The sequence below is a fragment of the Cyprinodon variegatus genome, unplaced genomic scaffold (assembly GCF_000732505.1).
Source record: "Cyprinodon variegatus isolate N-32 unplaced genomic scaffold, C_variegatus-1.0 Scaffold431, whole genome shotgun sequence".
Classification (NCBI taxonomy): domain Eukaryota; kingdom Metazoa; phylum Chordata; class Actinopteri; order Cyprinodontiformes; family Cyprinodontidae; genus Cyprinodon; species Cyprinodon variegatus.
Genome location: NW_015150884.1, coordinates 301845 through 321568, shown reverse-complemented (window position 1 = coordinate 321568; position 19724 = coordinate 301845). Strand labels below are relative to the sequence as shown.

Sequence of the window (19724 nt, the reverse complement as noted above, 5' to 3'; positions counted from 1 at the left end):
AAAGATGTTTTATGAATGAAACTGTAGCATCTAAATAAAACACATCAGTCAGTTTGTATAGCCCTACTTCACAACATCTGTTTTCTCAGGGTGTTTTACATATATCACATTTCTGGTAGTTTTTTTTGTGTAGCTGTTGTTTTTAGGTTTGACTGAAGCAGATCATTTCTCTCATCTCAGCATCCTTCTCTCATATTACGTAAACCACCTACATCCTCCTTCATTTCTGTGAAGCTTCTCTGTTTTGTCCGGAGAATCTGGTGATTCTGGTCTTCATCCCGTTCTGTCCAATATAGTGTTTAGCTTCAGCCAATGTAAAATAAAATCACAAGGAGCTGATAAGACTAATATTATCTACATTCATTGATGCAATGTTTTTCAGCAGGTTTAGATGATCATGTTGAGCTGGGGAAGAAATTGAGATGGTTTCTGTCCTTTTAGTTACCCTTTGATTTATGTTATTCTGTGCTAGCTGTTAATATTTATATCATTTTGAGTTATTTCTTAGTTTTACTCTTCCTTGGGGTTTGTGTCAGGTATCTATTTTCAGCATTCTAGGTATTTATTTTATAATTGCTCTAGTTTTTCTTATCTGTTATTTTTAGATTATGTTTTCCTCTGGCATATAAGATATCTATCTCTGTAAGACTGAAAAAACACTTTTTATTGTGAATTCATTGTTTTTCCCCTCCTTTTTACATGTGTTAAAGATCATCTCTTTTTTATTTGGAGCCAGCATTCATCATGCGCTGCAACTGATAATAATGACACCTTGAGTTAATATCTAATTTCTGTTGCAGATACATTCCTGCCTGATACTCAATGTTATTATAGATATATTCTGATTAGTTTTACACAATTTATAGAAAAATGAAGCCACAGATGGAGATTGTTGCATTGTAGAATAAATTAATAATTCATTACTCATAAAAAATGAAAGAAACACCAATATTCTGATACACAACACTAAATTTCACTGGGTGTAAGTTTAGTATAGTCAAGATAAATTACAGATACAATAAGTGACATTTTTTAAAGCCTTTTCATTGAACCTCATGAACGCTAAAATCTCTCAGTTTCAAAAAGTATATATATTTATTTGGTTAAAAAAGTTTACAAGCAAATTTTTGTACTGTTTGTAAAGTTGCATTTGATGAATGCATTTTTTTTATTTTAAAATGCGTCTTCAGAGCAAAAGCCTTCATTGCAACAGCTGATTTTATACTGAAGAGAACTTTCATAGCGTGACAAGATCATCAGGGATATTGTTAGTGCAAAGACCCCTAGCAGGCACTGAGTCGACTCATTCGTCAAACTCAAGAGTTTTTGCAGCTTTAAGCTAAATATTCTGGGGCATTTTAATCAATAAGTTCTTAAAAACAAGATGTTTAAGCAGATAAATTTGTAGATATTTTCTCACCTTAAACGAGAACAATTTAATCTGAGTACCAAAAAAAGGGTTATGTCTCTTTTAACACAGCATATGCTAAAACAGTGCTTTGAATTTTATTCTATTTAATTCTAAATACTTTATTGAACTTAAAGATAAACTAATAGGGGTTCTTTTTAAACTCTGGATGTCAGATTTACTCCCCTAAACAGTGACCCTGGACTTGAAGAGCACATACAATGTGACATTTAAATACAAATCAATCTACAATCGCATCTTCATAAACAGAAAAAAAGGCAGGGAGACAAATATTTTCCATATGTTCTATTTTTTAATTGGAGTAACAATAGTTTCCAGCAGATACAGTAAATAACGGAAGTCCAAGCATGCTCAGTTTCCCCCAGGGACGGATCTGAGTCCCAGCATTTTAGCATATTCCTTTAGCAGCAAGTGGTTCATAGAGATAGAAGATCAATTATATAGACTGACAATCAACAGTTTGGACACACCTTCTTATTCAATAGTTTGTCTTTATTGTCAGGACTGCCTCTAGGAACTCCTTCAAGACTGTAAGCCACTTAACATGGCGATCAGCTGAGCCTCAGCAAAGCAAAAGGAGGCTATTATGGTGGATCTATGATATAAAATGTTTTCAATTATTACCAAACACGTCTTAAATATTGTATCTTCACAATTTCTTTCTTCAATATGTGCAAATTGTATCCAAAAAGAAAGAAAACCTATTGAATGACCAAAAGTGTGTCAAAACCTATGATTTGTAGCGTACACGCACACCCACATATTTAAATATATATATATAAAATATCTATATATATAGATATTTGGGTATGTGTGTGTTAAAAAACAGGTTAATAGTTTACTTCTTTAAACAGATGTAAAAATAAAAGTGTGTTTTTATGTGTAAATACATACAAAATATACAGTTGAACTCATAATGCAGAGTCTATAGGGCAGAAACCTTTCAGAAAACATACCAATACAAACTTATTGTTCAAGGACTCTTCTACCATGACAACCACTCTTCTTTATTGTATTGGTTTGTTTCATAAGGTGTTCAAAAGTCCCTCCAAGTGGGGAGACATTAAAATCTGTATACAAGTCTTCATTATACCATAATAAAAGGTTTGTAAAAAATAGAACAGATCTCTAAATGTGGGGAGTGATTTACCTTCCAGAGGTTGATGTTTTCTTTCTATTTACTGTTTAAATGTCTTGCAATAGTCCCAGTATGCCTGTTAATATTCTAAAGCTGAGCAGAAGTTGTTTATTGTCTGATCAACAACCAGTGGTTCATCCATAGAAATAAGGGAGTCTGTGTCCAAAGAGAATACTTGATTTGCTGCTCTGCGGTTCTCAGGAGATCCAGAGGCAGACAAAGCTGACAGGATGGTGCTTTTTTATTTCTATGGGTCCATCTCTCCTGGTGGTTTATCATTTACAGCACTGCTTCTTTTCAATGTGCAGGACTCTGCTACAGCGGGGGCACGAGTGGTAAGCATCCTTGAAGCTGTCCATGAAGAATGGAATCAAGCAGCAGCATAGGAACAACCTGCAAAAACCCCACAAAATTCAAAATTAAATAACGGCTGTGTTTAATGCGACCATATGTGAGATTCATTCATCCTGGCTGTTGAAAAGCTACAATAGAGAATAAAGTAGTTTTTGCTCATTCTTCAAAGCTCAAGTTTAAAGGGTATGGATTTAGTAAATGAGAGCATCAAGTCAATGATTATTAAACTAAATTTAGATTTTATCTTTAACTTTGCCGTCCTACTGGTTGCTGTCCTTTTTTCAGCCATTACCAGTTTTTCTTTTAGGTTTCTTTCAAGTTTCATACATATTGCATATGTATGCAAAAAAATCAAAAAATCTACTAAGCATGATGCTGCAGCCTTTTTCCTTGTGGTCATAAACTGAGATGAACAAAAGATGTAGCATCTTTTATCTCAGCATCTCCTGGTGGCTGTTAAACTAATAATTTCCTCTTTGTCAGAAGCTTCATCTTGCATTTTTAATTGCTATAATTAAGGAAACGGGGGGCGAATGTCCCTCAGTTGTCATGGTGACCGGCCTGATATCGGATGTTTAGTAAGAAATCTGTAATATATCGTCATTATAATGGTTGATCGCATTGGTTTAGGAAAACTTTGGTCATTTGAATACAAATAAAATAATTTGTTTGGTATATTATTCGATTTAATATATAAGGATTTCGTATTCATTTTATTTTCAAATGAATAAATATCAATCATAAACCTAAATTATAAAATCAATATATTTTAAACTTTACTTAATGAGAAATACTCTTTTCACTTTTGTTATAGATGAAAGTATTAATACACTGCTTATAGAGAAATAGATATTTGATGTGTTTAATTAGTTAAAATATTTACTTGAATATTAACTATGATAAATACAACTGAATTAAATAGAAAGAAAAAAATGACATATGATATTGAAAGATATTTTAAATGAAAAAAGACTCCTCCTCAAGAATATTTTAGGATATTAAATGAAATGATGTAACTTTGAAAGCAAAGTCATGACAGTTACTGTGTTTGATAACTAATTATTGTACATTATTAGTAGTTTTTGTTCTAATGCAGACATGCCATCAAGCACTCACCCGCAGCAGATGAAGAGTATACACATGAGCCAGGCGTACGTCCCTGCCTTGTAGGTGACGTCGGTCATGACCTGCTGTTGGCAGCTCGAGCAGGTCGTCATGCCTGCTGTACGACCCAGACCCGATTCGTAACTCACAAACTTATTTTTGTTTTCCCCATTGCCTCCCCCTCCACAGGTGTAAACTAAAGAGACATGAGGAGAAGAGGAATGGAAAGGTTAGAGAATGACTCTGATGAAGTTTTCTAATACAAAAAATAATAAAATAATCATTTCTATGTTAAAAAAAAAGGTGTTTCATGATGTGCAAAATTACCTGGTGTGACAGAGGCGGCGGAGGCGGCCTGCTCATGATCTGGGGGGGTGAACGGGGTGTGCACATGGTAAACCTTCACACCAGATCCCTGACCTTCAACTGAATCAAACAAACAAAGAAGAAAAAAAAGAAGGGGATTAAAAAACAAGAAGATGGTGTTGATGATCATGTTAATTGGAAAAAAAGCATCCCTACAGTATGATGCTGTTGCATCACGGGAATGATGTGTCTGATTGTAAAGAACAATTTTCAAAGTTGGTTTTAAAGTTCATCTAAATAAAAGTTCTTTAAAGCTGCAAATATTACAAGACTTTTGAAATAAAAAAACAGCTAATTATTTCTGCTATATATCTGCTATAAAAAAAATCTGTTGTCATTGTGAACAGTTTTATTTTATTGTACTACCCTTTAATACCAGTTGTATTATTTTTTACTTTTTGAGATCTCTACATCATTATGATATCGATGTTCTTGAAAATCCTGATTTATATGAACGGACACATCGAGTGTCCAATAGAAATCCATCATTAATCGCACAGAAATCCCTAATGTATCACAACCGATACAAATAACATCTAATTCAAATTATTCAAAACTGATTTATCTTTTTATTATTGGTTAATGTCCAATTACAACTTTGTTTTAAAATAAATGAGAATTGTCTCACAATTATTTGAACTGTTTGGGCTTTACAGGGTTCAAATAAGGACAAAACATAAAAGTTCAATAAAGAGGAAGCAGGGATTTTCTTTTATAGGATAAAAGTTAATGTAAACTAAAAACACCTGGTGTCTGAACTAAAGACAAGAAATAAAGAACATATTTATTCATCTTCTTAGACTGATACTTCAAAACCACTAGTTAGTTGCATAATTATTTTAAAAAAAAACTATTAAGAGCCATTGTAAGGGGTCCAATGGGCCCCTTTTGGCTCCGGAGCAACAGGTTGCAGGGCCTGCAGCCCAATAAAAGCTAAGTTCCCCTTCTTCCACATGTTTTATCTGTTTCATCAACACATCCTTTTGCCTTAAAAGGCTGATTTGTGGAGAGTACAACTGGGGTTTTGCATGCCAATAGTTTCTCCAAACTAAGCTGTGGATCTCTGCAGCTCATTGGCCTTTAAATTACAGTTTGTTCACTTAATATTCTCTATCAAGCTTTGAAGGCTTCATAAACAGCTGGGTTATACTGTAAAGTTTATTTAGGGGTATTTGAGTAAAAGGAGCAATGCTATGATTTTCCTCTCACGTCCCAATTATGATGTTCTTTGTGTTGGTCTTTGTAAATTCAGACATTTTGCTAAAATATTGAAAAGTGTCTATGTGGGCTTGCAGTCTTCGAAAGGATGTGTGTTCTGTCATACCTGGTATGAGGTAGGGAGGTGGGTCTTGTTTTCCACTTGCGCTCATATTTCTGCACAGAAATAGAATACAGGAAATTAGTACAAAACACATCTAACATAACAAGACAACACATCTAAAATTGTTCTGTTCAATGTTGTGAGGTAGGGTACCACTGTCTGCCACAAGAGGGAGCCAAACCCTTCCTTTTTTCTGCTCTCAGTTAAAAAAATAAAACAAACCGGTATCTTCCATAACTGACATGGTAAGAGTGATGGATCAGTCGTCTGGTATAAACTCTACATTGTGTGGATGTTTTGTGTCAGCATCCCCAGGAAACGCCTGGGTGTGTCTGTGGCGACATATTTCAGGTGCGGCCACCGACTGAAACTCCTTTCAGTCTGAACAAACAGCTTCCCATGTAAATGTTAGAAGCAATTCTAATGTCTTCTTTTAAACACTTGTTCTGAAATATGTGGAAAATGTTATTTGGTTCAGCGATCATCTACAGTTTTAACCACTTAGATGTTAGATATTTAAAATCTTGAGGGCCCCGCTAGGCTCCCGCTTCATCTATCTGTAACCCTCAAAATGCATAATCCTTTTATTTTATGAAGACTTATTAATTCAGCTGAGGAAATTAAATATAAATAAATAAACAGTAATCTCCATAGGGTCTAGTGGCAAGTTTTTATTAATCATACACATTTTTACACCTATATTAATTGACTAAATGCATTTGAAGACCTTATTAAAAGCTTCTTCAACTGCAAAGGGTTTAAATATAATATTGAGGAAACCTGATTCTGTATATTTTTGCCTGGATTGCAATGAAAAGCTCTGAAAAACATCCCATGACTATCAGAGTTTCTATGAAAGTTGGAATGGAAATAAAATCTGTATTCAGTTGCTTTTTTTTGTACGTAAGTAAAGAATAAGAGCATGCTTTGTGTTTTTTTATGTTAGTTACTACAAGAAAGTATTTTTTTTTGTCTTTGTCAGTTTGGTCTTTTAACTCTAATCCATGCTGAACGTGTGCAGGACAAAAACATGTCATATGTTTTAAAGTATGTTTTAAAATACCTCAAAGTTGTAATTTGCAATCTGAGCTCAAAAATGTATACATGCTGTACTGTTTATTTTTGGTGAGTAATAATGATCTGTAAAAGAAGTGACAAACTGAGGAACTTGTGTTAAGTAATAGAAGGCTTATTATATGGATGGAATGCCTCCCCCAACAACACACCCTATGGCATATATGGTCTCAGTTCAGATATCTCTGAATGTTAAACATTCACTCCAGCAATTAGGATGTTATCAAATATTGTACAATATGAACTAAAAACAAAAACAAAAAATCAAAAAGAGATGTCATTTTCATTTAGCATAATGTGTGTCTTGAGTATTGGTTAGCAAAAGCTCTCATTGTCTCACACAGAGGGCCTGAATGCACCTTTATCCAGCAGAGGAATGCTACAGAGCTGCATGCTTCTTTCTGTATCACAGACTAAGTCAGGGTGTGTCACTCAGACCCAGACGTTGTCAGTAATCGGTCCTTTTGGTCATTTACATGTATTTTTTTTTTAAAAAACCTCAACGTTGCAACCTCACTGTTCCATCTTTCTTTTTTTTATCAAAACACCTGTATGTGTTGCATTGGTATGAGGTCAGATCTTAGATAACTGGCTTCGTGTCACTCCCTGGCTCCGTTCCAGTGGCTTTCAAACAGCTGGCACTGGTTTCAGGTTTTTCAAGTAAAACAGTTGATCCTGTTAGAGATATTTCTCTAAGTCTCAGAGGTTTTTTTCCTCTTGAATACCACCTGTCAATACATGGGAAACTTTGCAGTGTCATGGAGATAAGAATTAGGTGTGGTTCTCAAAAAAAGATGCTTTTAAGCCACCATCAAAGACGTTTAAAGGGTAAATCAATACATCCTCTGATAAGTTTACAGGGCTACCGGTCCAGCTGCAGTCTTTGATTCCCTAAGTTGGTTCCAAAACGGTCAAGAACAAAAAAACTGATTCTGACTGTGCAGGTTTTATCTTTTATCATGATGTGAAGTTTGGGCAGGAAATATAGTCCAAACTTAATATTTTTTTATTCTAAATTGTCTTGTTTCTCATGCTAATCCCATGAACTGTATCAGAATCACAGGTGTGGCTTCTTACTGTGCACTATGTGGCACCTGTGCCGGTCCAACCTGAATGTGACAATGCCTGTAAATGGATTTGAATCAGCTGATCAAGGTGGAGACAAGCAGGAACAATAAGTTCCCCAGTTCACCCTTTAGTCCTACAGTTGTCTGTATTATTAAAGTTTGGATTTAGAGAAAAAAAAATAAGCCCACAGAAAACAATATATGACCTCTCTTTGATGCCCTCCATTTTTCTTTTCTTAAAGCTTAAAAATGTGGCTCTTAAACAGTTCTAAATTGAACAACACAGCAAACTGGAACATTTAATAGTAACTAAATGATAGAGATTCATTTTAAAATTGTTAATTAGGGTATTAAGAAAAACATAACTGGGGATTTAGTTCGGGAACACAAAGTTTTCACTTCAAACCTGAAAACAAAAACTCATAATTGTGCCTTTTTTTGATGACATCAAAAGCGATGCTAGAATCTATCCAATCAGCTGGTTTTAGTGAACATAATTCAGACTAGAAACAACTAAATGATTAAAGTTACTTTAATGTAAAAAGGGTTAAAATCCTAACCTGTTTTTGCACTCCGCTTTCGGAGAGTTATCAGAAGCTGATGTTTTTGTTGGGTCGAATTTATTACAAATTCAAACAAAATAGCAAATACAAACTGAAAGACAATACGTTATTTTTGCACTTGGAAGGAACAATTCTTAGATATTAAACTTAATCAAACTTTATTTTATTTTGTTTGGTTGTTCTGAAAGTAAACGTTTTTAATTTGCTGGTTTTATTCTTTCTCCATCTTATGTTTATAGGTTGTGTAAAATACAAAGATTACAACAGATAGAATTGAATATCTGAATACAAGAGCAACAATTTTAGTTGGAGTGATTTTAATCTGAGAATTAAAATAATCCAAAATCTGAATGTAATTTATCTCTTTTATCATGAAATCCAAACTTATTCAGTCATAAATCAGATCCCTTTTCCTTCTGCTCTGTATGAAAATTAAATGAACAATAAAATAATGAATCGATTGAATAAAAAAGTGTAAATATTCTTTTGGTCTTACCTTGGTAGTGTGTTGCAGTGAGTATGCAGATAGGTGTGTGTGTGTGTGAGCTCCTCCTGGTGACTTCTGAGTGACTGAAGCTGACAGCCTGTCTCTCCTCTACCTCTATGAGCCTCACCTTCAACCTGCCCACTGCCCCGCCTTCGCCATAACAATGAACAAGAAGCAGGAGTGACTCACCCAGTAGTTTTGATGGAACAGCCTGTACTGGTCTTTTTTTTTCTTCTTCTTCATATAACCTGCTGGTTGTTTCCAAGAGATTACCGAGGGAGTGTATATATTTGTCACTTTCTTTATGTGGATTAACCCGTCTCTGTCCGATGGTGCTGCATGATAAAGCAAACAGCTCAGTTACACAGACCAGAGATGCTGATGCATTGTTTCTTACTTGGTATTTCAGCCTAAGGCCATAGAGGAACCAAGTGACACACATTTGCATGATTTTACTCCCAGGAATTCGGAGAATTTTTATGACCAAAGACAAACCCTTTTTAAAAATGTTCAAAAAGAAAGTTTGATTTCATTCATTCTCATAAGTTCGACCAAATTTATTATGATTTCACATTGAAATAAAGGTAAACAGAACCGGTTCAGCCCTAACCAGAAGCAAATGTGGTTGGCATTGTTTTTCGTTTTGTTAAGAGTGGCTTTTATTTATAAAGGGTCTTAAAGGTATAGAAGATGATCTTTTAACTCCGGGTCGATCATCTAAATAAGTGTTCCTCCTAATTGTCAATAATTGTGGTGATATGTTTACGTAAGGTCGTCCTATGTGCTTGTCCCAGGTTAGCTATCTTTGTTTGCACATGCGCACTTTCAGACGTATATCTGTGGTGAGCTACGATTTCAGACGGTCATTGAAGCTCACCTTTCTCACCGCGGTTCTTTAAAAATGGCCGGGGGTTGTAAGAGAAAAAGTGTCAACGAAGACTATGATAGGAAAAGAGAGGTCTCAGAAGAGGTAGATATATCCCATAATGCTTTGCGTGGAGAGCTCTCCTTGCATAGCATTATAGGATTTGCTGTCACAGCAGCCCGCTGTCGCCAAAGGCTGTCGCTACCGGACAGTGGTGACTAATAACAAAGATGGCGCAGGCACCATGCGGTGGAGGAGGAGTTACAGTATGTGACCAACGGAGCAAAAAGCAGTGATCATCTGTCCGAACCGTCAGTTAACTGAGTTTGGTATAAAGTGCACTATATATTCCCAACTCCATTTAGTGATTAAGGGATTTAGGGGTGAGGGCGTACGTTTGGACGCAGTAAGTTTGTGTGAGCTATGAGAACAGCAACCTTTAAACAGTATGACCGCCATTGCGGAAAACTACTCGTGAAGATGGACCAGCTAGAAGAGCGAGGTGCGCGAGAAAGCTGGGAGCTTTTTTTCACCTGGATCCCCACTCTTTTTCGCCCTCATGTCCCTCCATTGTCGCACAAACTTGCCCCCACTTCCTCGCCTCCTTGGCTGTATCTACACCTACAGCTAGTTCGTGATTGTCCCTCTTGCGTTGTGGCGTGGAATAACATAGCGCAGACCACGCTTCAACATTGGACATAAATCAAAAATATCTCACTGCGACACACTGCTGCAGGGCGGTTAACCAGCCCATTAATAGGTGTTCCCTCTTGGGAGTGGACACAGGGTTCAAACAATTACAGGGTTGTGCATGTTTTTTTTTTGTTTTTTTTTTTTTAAAGTCGAGAGGGCGAGTCATTTGAAAAAATCATGAAAATCCTCCACAATATCTTTAATAGGAAATAAGTAGAAAGGGGTCAGGACTAAAACTCTGGATACCCATCTCTGGGGACTGGGGGTCACTTTCTATATCCCTGCATCACAGCCATGCCAGGGGATTTAAGTTTTAATCAAAACTAGCATTAGAGGTTGGTAAATAGTATGACTTTGATTAAAACACAATCATTTTTTTTTTCAGCTTCCCGGGATAATCCAAAATATGCAGTAAAAGACATTTTTTTCTCATTTGGAAGATACTGATGAAGATATCATCTCTATGATAAATCAGTGCAATGACTCCACAGCAGCCTGTTTTCAGTCTTCCTGGTTCCCAACAGCTGTGCAGTCCGATCGGTGGTGGTAGTCCAGATCCACTGCTTTGTCTTGTAGGTACGTTGAAGGATGTCTGGTTTCAGCCGATTTACTTGGTATTTTAGGGTTTTGCAACATCCCAAATTTTCTTTGAAACGTTACTACTGTACATTGGACCATTGTACATTGCTATGATGATTGAAGTTGAATATATTGTGAAACTGTTTGTGACACGCCCTGCTTAAATGTTTTGAATCATAGCTGATCATCCTACTCCAGTCCTCTAAACCCAACCCCTGCTCCATTAGATCAGGTGTGCCTCTGGGCTCTGACCCCAGGGCCCTTCTGTTTATAACCTGCCTTTTGCCTCTTGGCATTGTTTTCTATAATTACAAAACACATTTACTCATTATCTCATTCCACAGCCTTTGCAGAAGCTCCTGGTTTGGTCATGTACCAGTAAAAATCAACTGTTAAATTGAATCAAATGGCACACAGATATGTGTTGAATCTAATCAGGATCCAATTATCTCTGCTAATTTTTGTTAATGGGATTAGATATTCTCATGTAATCCATCCGAGGAGGGTGATGCATTACATTATTTATTAATATTTCTCTAAAATGATGTATAGAAGCCTCTTTACTCTGAAACCCCAAAACTAAACCATACAACCAAGCTGAAACTAACACTAAACAGTAGAGCTCAAAGATACATAGCAAATGTAATACTGCTTGTTCCAAGCCTAACAAACTCATATTTTGCATCTCAATAAAACATTCAGGTGGTTGGGTGGCATAACCTCAGTAGATGCCTAAATAGATATTAAAGATTGTTGGAAGCAAAGAAGAAAAAAGAGGGATGCAGATCCACACATAAGGATGTGGAATCAACAGATAATGTTGAGTTAGGATGCTGAAAACAATTATCTGAATCTAACTGGGAATTACATCATATCTGAAAAAGCTCCAGCCGGTAAAATATATAAAAGTTTAAAAATGTAAACACAATTCTGGGGTTATAATATTTTTGGAAGGTTCTGTTTTACAGTATGACAACAACCGAAATCTTTTCTTTTATGTATGACTGTTTATAACGCATCATGTTGCACTTTGAGTAAAATGTGCATTTGGACAGCTGGCAATGGTAAATATATGCTGTGTTTCAAATACTTAATCCTTTCTTCATCACACCCTGACGCCAGAGGAGACGACTTGCCCCTTTGTGGACGATTTTGGTTCTGTGACCATATTGTGTGATATGGTCCCTTGTTGGATCAAAGGTGGGTCAATGGGTCATATTGGCGCTGCTTAGGATGTTACAAAGTTAGAAAGGGGAAGGGAACATTGTGTTGTAGGTTCTACTTAAAAGTGAGTAGTGACAGCATCTTGTGAAGGATAAATGATTGTACCTGGATTCATGAAGTCTTAAGTTTCACTGTCACTGGTAACTTACACCTTAAACCAACTTGTCACAATTGAACAAGATGCTCAACAGAGAAACTAAAATGTGGAATAATAAAAAAAAAGATTTTAATGTACTTTGTACATGAGAGGTAGAAAGTAAACGTTGTAGTGTTAGCTGACATGATACTCATAAGATATTTGTGTTCATCTTGGAAGCTGAAAGGACCAGTCCAGCTCAGCAACATTTTTCATCTGTTGGTCACTGGATTCTAGGTTATTATCTCCGCTGTCCTCGGACTGAGCGTCTCCACATCTCCACCTTACAGGTGTGTTTTGGGAGACCGGATCTGATTTTCAAAATCTTCGCTCTAAATATAGCAGAAACAAATATATTGGCCCACATGAATGATTCAGACAACTTTTTAGCCGCATTTAGACCTAAACTGATGTCTTTATGGAAGTGCTTTTCGCTTCCCTCTCACGTTTCCATTTAGGTGAAAATTTATCCTATTTAGCTTTAACTTGGGCACTTTCATTACTTCTGGCATCAAAGAACCAAAAACAAAAAAACAGAAAAAAAACAGTCCAACTTGATCCTGCATCAATTTATTTTGAAAACCCACATATGACTGTTAACTTGGAAGCAGGCTAGTCAATATCTGCTATGATAAAACTGGGTAATTTTACATTTTTGTACCCAAACTACCTCTCCTTTGAATTTAAAATGGTCAGACTTGTTGCGTGATTGCCTGGAGCCAGTTTCTTGGCTGTGGCTAACCCAAACACATTGAGTGCATTCTGCGCAAGGTTAAAATGCAGCCATTTTATCCCTAAAACGTTGCCTAATTCTAGGAAGTGGTCACTCTAAACAATAACAAAGCAACTAAAACAAAAACAATGTCTGAAAGTCTGATCCATGCCGCCTTCTCATCATTGTTTAGTTGGTTAAAAGGACTAGATTAATCTACAAGGGTAGTGAGGAAAAGCATATTTTAAATATTTTATTTGATTTCCTTTTAACAAGAAGCCCACATGTAAATTCACACCAGCATAATGTATCCATGCCTCTAAATCCTTTTTATTTCATAGTTGTAGTAATCATCATTTAACCACCGTCTTCAGCTTGTGTGCTAAAAACACAACAACAAAATATCATGAACTAAGTAAGTAATAACTGACAGTGTTATTAAACAGATTTCCTGTATATTAATCCACAAAGCGTTGCGTTCAATTTCTGTCTGGGCTTCTTCTTCTCTAAAGCCACATAAAACCAGAGACAATTGTTAAACAGCCTCTACCTGTACCTACTGTGACCAGTGAGGACGCTTTTTAGATTTTATTTGTAAACAATTATAAAACCATGTGTTGTTCTTTTATTTTGCAGAGATGGATCTAGCGATTTATCACAGAAAATCCCATTAAATATTTAGAAGTCAGTGGATGAACCATGAAAAATTACGAAAAAGTTAACAGAGTTTTATTTAGTAAAGCACTCTAAGCTGTTTGAATTATACCGAATGTAGTATTCTGTGAATTTTTAGAGTTTTCTACCTGTTCGAATCACTTTTGGCAGCATCTACAGTAAAAAAAAGGTGGTGTTGGGTGTTGACGCTTTGTGCTGTAAGAAGGGTGGGGTGGTTGTGGCTTGTTTCGATGAGCCAGATGGACAGCATTCCACGACAAGCCAACCATGAGGTTTGACATTCAGTTCACAAGATACTGGTAGGTTATCAATAAAATCTTCAATTCACTCGTACGTCCCAGTTTCAATTTCCAAACAAGCTGTAGTTTGTGTAAACCATTGACTGCTGCAGTTAATGGCAGTAATTAAAATAGCAGGGATTCTCTTCCAGTAAAAAGATGTCATTATTATTTGGCTCTTCTAAGCAGAAGAAGGACTATTTTCATTGTTTCATGTGTTTATTTACATTTTATTCATTAAGATTTAGCCTGAGTTTTGGTTCCAAATAGGATCAAACTCTCTCACAGCATTAAAAACCTCAAATAAAAACATTTATGTTTGTAAGAAATAAAGGCCTCTGCAAACCAAGGTTACTTCAAATGTCACCATTCTTGAAATGCAGAAAATACTCTTGTTATATTATATTATATTCAGTGATGCTGCAGAGTAGGAAGGAAATATTCCATTGATTACTTGTAATTTCGAAATTTCCTTGGGATAAATAAAAATTTCCTTGGGTGGGATTAAAGAGCTCTAACAAAAGAAAATATATGAGGAGACAAGGTCAGTGAGTTCTAAAGCCAGGTTCCTATTCCGACATAGATAAGGCCATTGATAGACCTATTTACCTGCATGACTATTCTTTGACATAAATTAGGGTTAGGCATTGTTCTGGAAGGCCGCAGTCTCAGCTCTTTTGCTGCCTCTTGTTGACCTCTATGAGGGACCGGTACTTAGATGGAATCAATGGTCTATTTAAGTCCCACCTCCAGAAGAGCGTTTCCCAGAATCTGGGGGATGTTGGAGCCATTAACAGTCTGATAGTTTATAACCCTTAGCCGTGGCTGTAAGGGTTAACACTGCCTGTTGCTCTAACCCCTAAACCTGATTGGGGATACTGGAAGTAAGGGACGCCATTAACCTAAAGTGCTGACTTGTGGCTCATCAATGCAACAGTTACTGTGAGGCCAAGCGTTTGTCAGAGGGACAAACACTCAGTACTCAAAGTGATCTTTAAATGCTGGAACATTGTATTATAACATTATTCTGCTGTTAGTGTATCCATATCTTCCGTATTGACCCTTCTGCTGTGCTGCTTGGTCTTCATGATGCTGAGATTGAATTGCAAACAGGCGAACCCTGTTTAGATTAGGCAACCTCTGCCATTAGTTTAATCAGATTTTATTTAGGGGACAGGACCTACATCAAAATGTTCAAACAACCTGTTCAGTCTCAGTTTTACAAACAGTTAAAAAAGCCAGTACTGTTTCCTTATATCTTACTCTCAGCTTTGCTTTTGTTCATCACTGAAAATCCTGTTTTTAAACTGACAAAATGTAAAAAAAAAAACAAAAAAATTTAAATGTAGACATATTGTATCAAAATACCATATTTTCATTTCTAAATATTTTTTACTTCATACCAAACACTGGTGATGAAAATTCCACTAAAAGTCCTTTTGATGTTCATCTGTATTCTACATACCTCATCTATACTGTAATGCAAAGTGAGGTAAAATGTGTATTTTTAGGATCTGTAACCATTCCTGATTCCAGGTAATCAGTGTTCAGGTCTAAAGGCACAAAACATCAAACATAAAGTGTACCAGAGTATCATCTGCATAACATCAGACCGATGAGGAACTCGGTCTTCTTCTTTGCTGAACTGGGAATGGGACTCATCTTTCTCAAAGGTGAGCTGCTTATATTGATAGTTTCCTTATATTCAATAGGAGCTAAATGCAGACTGATTAGCAGAGCTGTTAGTTCGCTGATGATAAGATAAATAGTTTAAATTTTTATTCCACTGCTTGTCTCACTTTACTTTGCGTTTTTGGGAACAGCAAATGTTAATCATGTTTTTGGCATGTACCCGTACAAACCAATTGAAGCGCTTACTAGGAGGAGCGGAGAGAGATGAATGTAGGTGTGGTCAGAGGGACAAAAATAGTCTGTGACTCAGGAGGTATAAAGCTACTGCGAGAAAGGAAGTGCCAGTAGTAATACTTCTGTGTCTATCTTCTATCAGCTTCTTTTGGCATCTGTTTTTGTGTCCGCCATTCTTCCCCACCTTTTGTTTATCTAGAAGTCTACAGAGGTTTATTTAACTTTCACCCTTCCTCTTAGGTTTGAGATTTCATCAAGGATAATAGGATCATAATAAACATCATGCTTTTTCATTTAATATAAGTAGATTTGTTTATTTGCAGTTCAAATGGGCAAAGACTAATACTAAATTACTGTTGTAGCCGATTTAACCTAAATTGGTCCGATGCTAACACAAGGGTTAAGTAACGTAGATCAAAGAAAAATGCAAGAACCAGTTACTGTAGGCAAAGAAAAAAAAAATAAAAAGCTTAAGGCATAATGGACTTTCTAACATAACACACAAGCCCAAAAGCCTTAAAAAATTGCAACAATGTCTCCTGTCTAACAGGACAAATGCCTTTGGGTTTGGAAAGAGAATAAGTACGTGATTTTATTTACACTACTTTTTAAACAAATATACAAGATCTCCACATAGATAGATCCCTTTAGTTGCCAAAATGTAAAAAGGAAACAGTCAATGTGATTTCTATAAAAAAAAAAGTTAAAAGGACATCACTATCATTAAGTCAGTCTCGCTTGTGACACTCTAACCAAGCTAATCTGGTTGGTATGAGCTTCTTTTTTAAAGTGAATGTTTCCAGATTATTTATTTTTGTTTTTATGTGTCCGGTAACTAAAACTAACAATAAATCCTTTAGTACAACAAAAAAACCATCACATTTTAGGAGAAGACCATGACGAAGAGTACATAATGAAATGTTATTATAATATTTAACAGTAAAAGCACACAAAGGCTGAGGTCCTTTAGAGTGGGCAGGCCCCTGCTTAAAACCTTCTATGACTCTCTGGAGGCATCAGCCCTCCTCTACCCTGTTGTCTGCTGGGCCCCTGGCAGCACAAAGCGGGACAGAAAGAGAATGAACAAACTGGTGAGAAATGCCGCTTGTGTCCTAGGCTGCATTCTGGACTCAGAGGAGGAAGTGGCTGAGGGGAGGCTGCTGTCCAAGCTTACATCCATCATGGACAACACCTTCCACCCTCCGCACCAGTCTGTAGAGAAGCTGAGCAGTTCCTTTAGCGAAAGACTTTTACACCCTGTTTGTGAAAAGGAGCGCTACCGCAGGTCTTTCATCTCTGTGGCCATCAGCCATTTGGCACCCTAACTGCAATAACTAATGTGCAATTAAAATGTAATACCCTGTGCAATGACCTGTGCAATAATCCTGTCAAATAAGAGACTTCAGCTGTTATATTTATCTCACTATCTCACAGTTGTTCTTTACCTGGTACCATTTTCTTGATCCACCGTATATATGTGGACGCACTATATATACCCCATGCACCTCTTCCTCTTTTTGGCACCTTCTTCTGGCACTATTGAGCCAATGTGACAAGTGCATTTCTCCAATGTGAGATCAATAAAGTCTATCTTATCTTATCTTATCTTATCTTATCTTATCTTATCTTATCAAAGACATTTTAGCATATGATGCAAAAACGATAAAAAGAAGTCAGTATTTTTTTCATGAGTGTAGCTTTAAACTTTTCCATACTAAGGCTGTATTTCCCTTTTTTTTAACTACTGAGGCCATGTTTTGTTCTGTCTGACCTGAATCTTTGCAGCTATTATACTGCTATTTTATAAACGTATGGTTTCACCATGGATGAAAGAAAGGAAATACTATAAACTCTAATCTAAAGCATCATAGTTTTGTCTGCTTGATCCTTCTCTACCAAGTATACCAGGTTCAAGAGCTATTTATACTACATGAACTATTTCCCATTGTGTACACATTATGTACAAACTACAAATCTGACCTTAATGGAAGAATAAAAAAGAAGTCATACAAATAATGTGTTTGACACAAACTATAGAACTTCAACGCTGCGGTTTCCAGAAACGGGCTTCCAATCTTAGAAAACTTGAGCTATTTTACAAAATAAAGTGCAAAGATGGAGAAGGCTAGCAGACATTACAAAACCCATGCAGATGTTAAGGCAAGGAAAGGGGATTCTATAGAGCCTTAAAACAGTAAGAGTTAATAGAAGAGTCTAAGAGCATTGCCTCCAGTTTCAATATGATGGACCACTTTGTTTAGTCTATTACATGGAATCCCAACAGGATGCCATAAGGTTTGTAGTTTTGTAGTAAAAAAGGAAATTAGAAAATAAAAGGAAAAAACTTTTAGAGTAAGAATTCTTGTTTTCAACTGGAAACAACACTAGGATGATTTTCCTTGATGGTGAATGTGCGTCCTGTCCTGAAGTAGTTCTCTATTTCCTCCAGCGAGCGTTTGCGAGTCTCGAAGACGCACACCACAGTGAAGATCAGGTAGGGCACGTAGAGGCCGTAGGCGTCCACCAAGTGGGTGAAGGCTTGTGTCAGGGCGAAGGCCGTCACCCAGCTTACGGTGACACATAGGCCTGATGCCACGCCCCTCGCCACCAGTGGCAGAACCTCTGACATCAGCAACCAAGTGATGGGTCCCCATCCCATGGCGTATCCTAGGAGACAGCCAACAATGAGATGACAGAGCAAGAAACAGGTGGAGCATACAGTTTTTGTTTTGCTTCAGTCACACAGCTGTGACGACATGATAACCAGTTTCACCTGCCAGGATTTAATGAGTTTGAGGACATGAATGTAGACAATTAGGAAGGCAACAGTTAATTGGGCTCCAGTAGGTTAAGAAAAAAATCTGCAGCTGTTACTAATGGGGTTGCAAAAATAAACAGTGTGAATACTCCTAATGACTTCTGCATGTTGATAGTCCAGTTGTTCGGTGAATCGGCTGGTAGACACACCTTCTTCCACCTTTAACGCAGAAGAGGCCTCTTTCCTGATACCTTGTCACTTTGATATTATTGTTCTATGAGGCCAACATCGTATTAATCACACAAGTAAAATGTTATTTCTTTAAATCAAAATTAAACATGAGGAATGGTGTTGAAGAATGAGATAAATACCCATTTAAAAATAGATGCAACCAAGAAATGCTTATAATAAACATTTTCCATACAGCTAAGAGCTCATCATCATCATCATGAGGAAACAACTGTTATTATGATAACCAGAAAAATAATAAAAGCTTAAAAGTTTTCCTCCCTAAATAAATATACATTTTGGAAATGCTCATGATCAGGTTGGCAGGTTATCAACTTAATAAAACTGTTTTAATTATTGTGAGTATTGTTACAGTAGTTTTCCTTTTGTCTTTATTTTTTCTGCCCCCTGCTGGCAAAAATATTGCATGCCTACAATACAATAAAAATAATTAACAATTTTATATGCATATATGACATAACAGAAACTAGTAGCACTGTTTTTTTTTTCTAGGTTATAACCATAGTGGCCTTTTTTCTCACTGTGACTATGACCATGATATAGCCAATTTACCATATCTTTCTCATTAAGAAAATGTATCAGACACATCTATGTGTTCCACCAGTCCTCTTAAGTAAATAACATATGATAAATATCAGCCAGAAGCTCTAAATAATATTGAGTGATTAAAACATGGATGCTTTGCTCTAAAGTTAGCACGCAGCTTCAGTCACTTCAGCTAGTTACTGATCAGGCCCGAAATCAAGGTCTAGTGCTGGATTCAGACTTGAAGCTCCAAAAGCATTT

At 36.4% G+C, this 19724-nt stretch overlaps 2 protein-coding genes across 2 annotated transcripts in view; both read right to left on the bottom strand.

Annotated features, from left to right (window-relative positions):
* Window positions 1-1701: 1701 nt before the first annotated feature.
* On the bottom strand, window positions 1702-9078 carry LOC107093536 (lipopolysaccharide-induced tumor necrosis factor-alpha factor homolog). Its single transcript, XM_015388661.1, has 5 exons — window positions 8913-9078; window positions 5716-5765; window positions 4353-4451; window positions 4038-4221; window positions 1702-2960 (listed from the first exon to the last, which is right to left on the bottom strand). Exons 2-5 carry the CDS (start codon window positions 5759-5761, stop codon window positions 2843-2845), a joined length of 447 nt encoding a protein of 148 aa, XP_015244147.1. The 5' UTR covers window positions 5762-5765; window positions 8913-9078; the 3' UTR covers window positions 1702-2842.
* Window positions 9079-17899: 8821 nt separating this feature from the next.
* Window positions 17900-19724, bottom strand: part of LOC107093523 (solute carrier family 2, facilitated glucose transporter member 6-like) — a 9830-nt gene continuing 8005 nt past the window's right edge. The window contains exon 8 of the mRNA XM_015388638.1: window positions 17900-18598. Coding sequence (XP_015244124.1) covers window positions 18300-18598 — 299 coding nt within the window. The 3' untranslated portion in view covers window positions 17900-18299. The remainder of the gene's footprint in view (window positions 18599-19724) is intronic.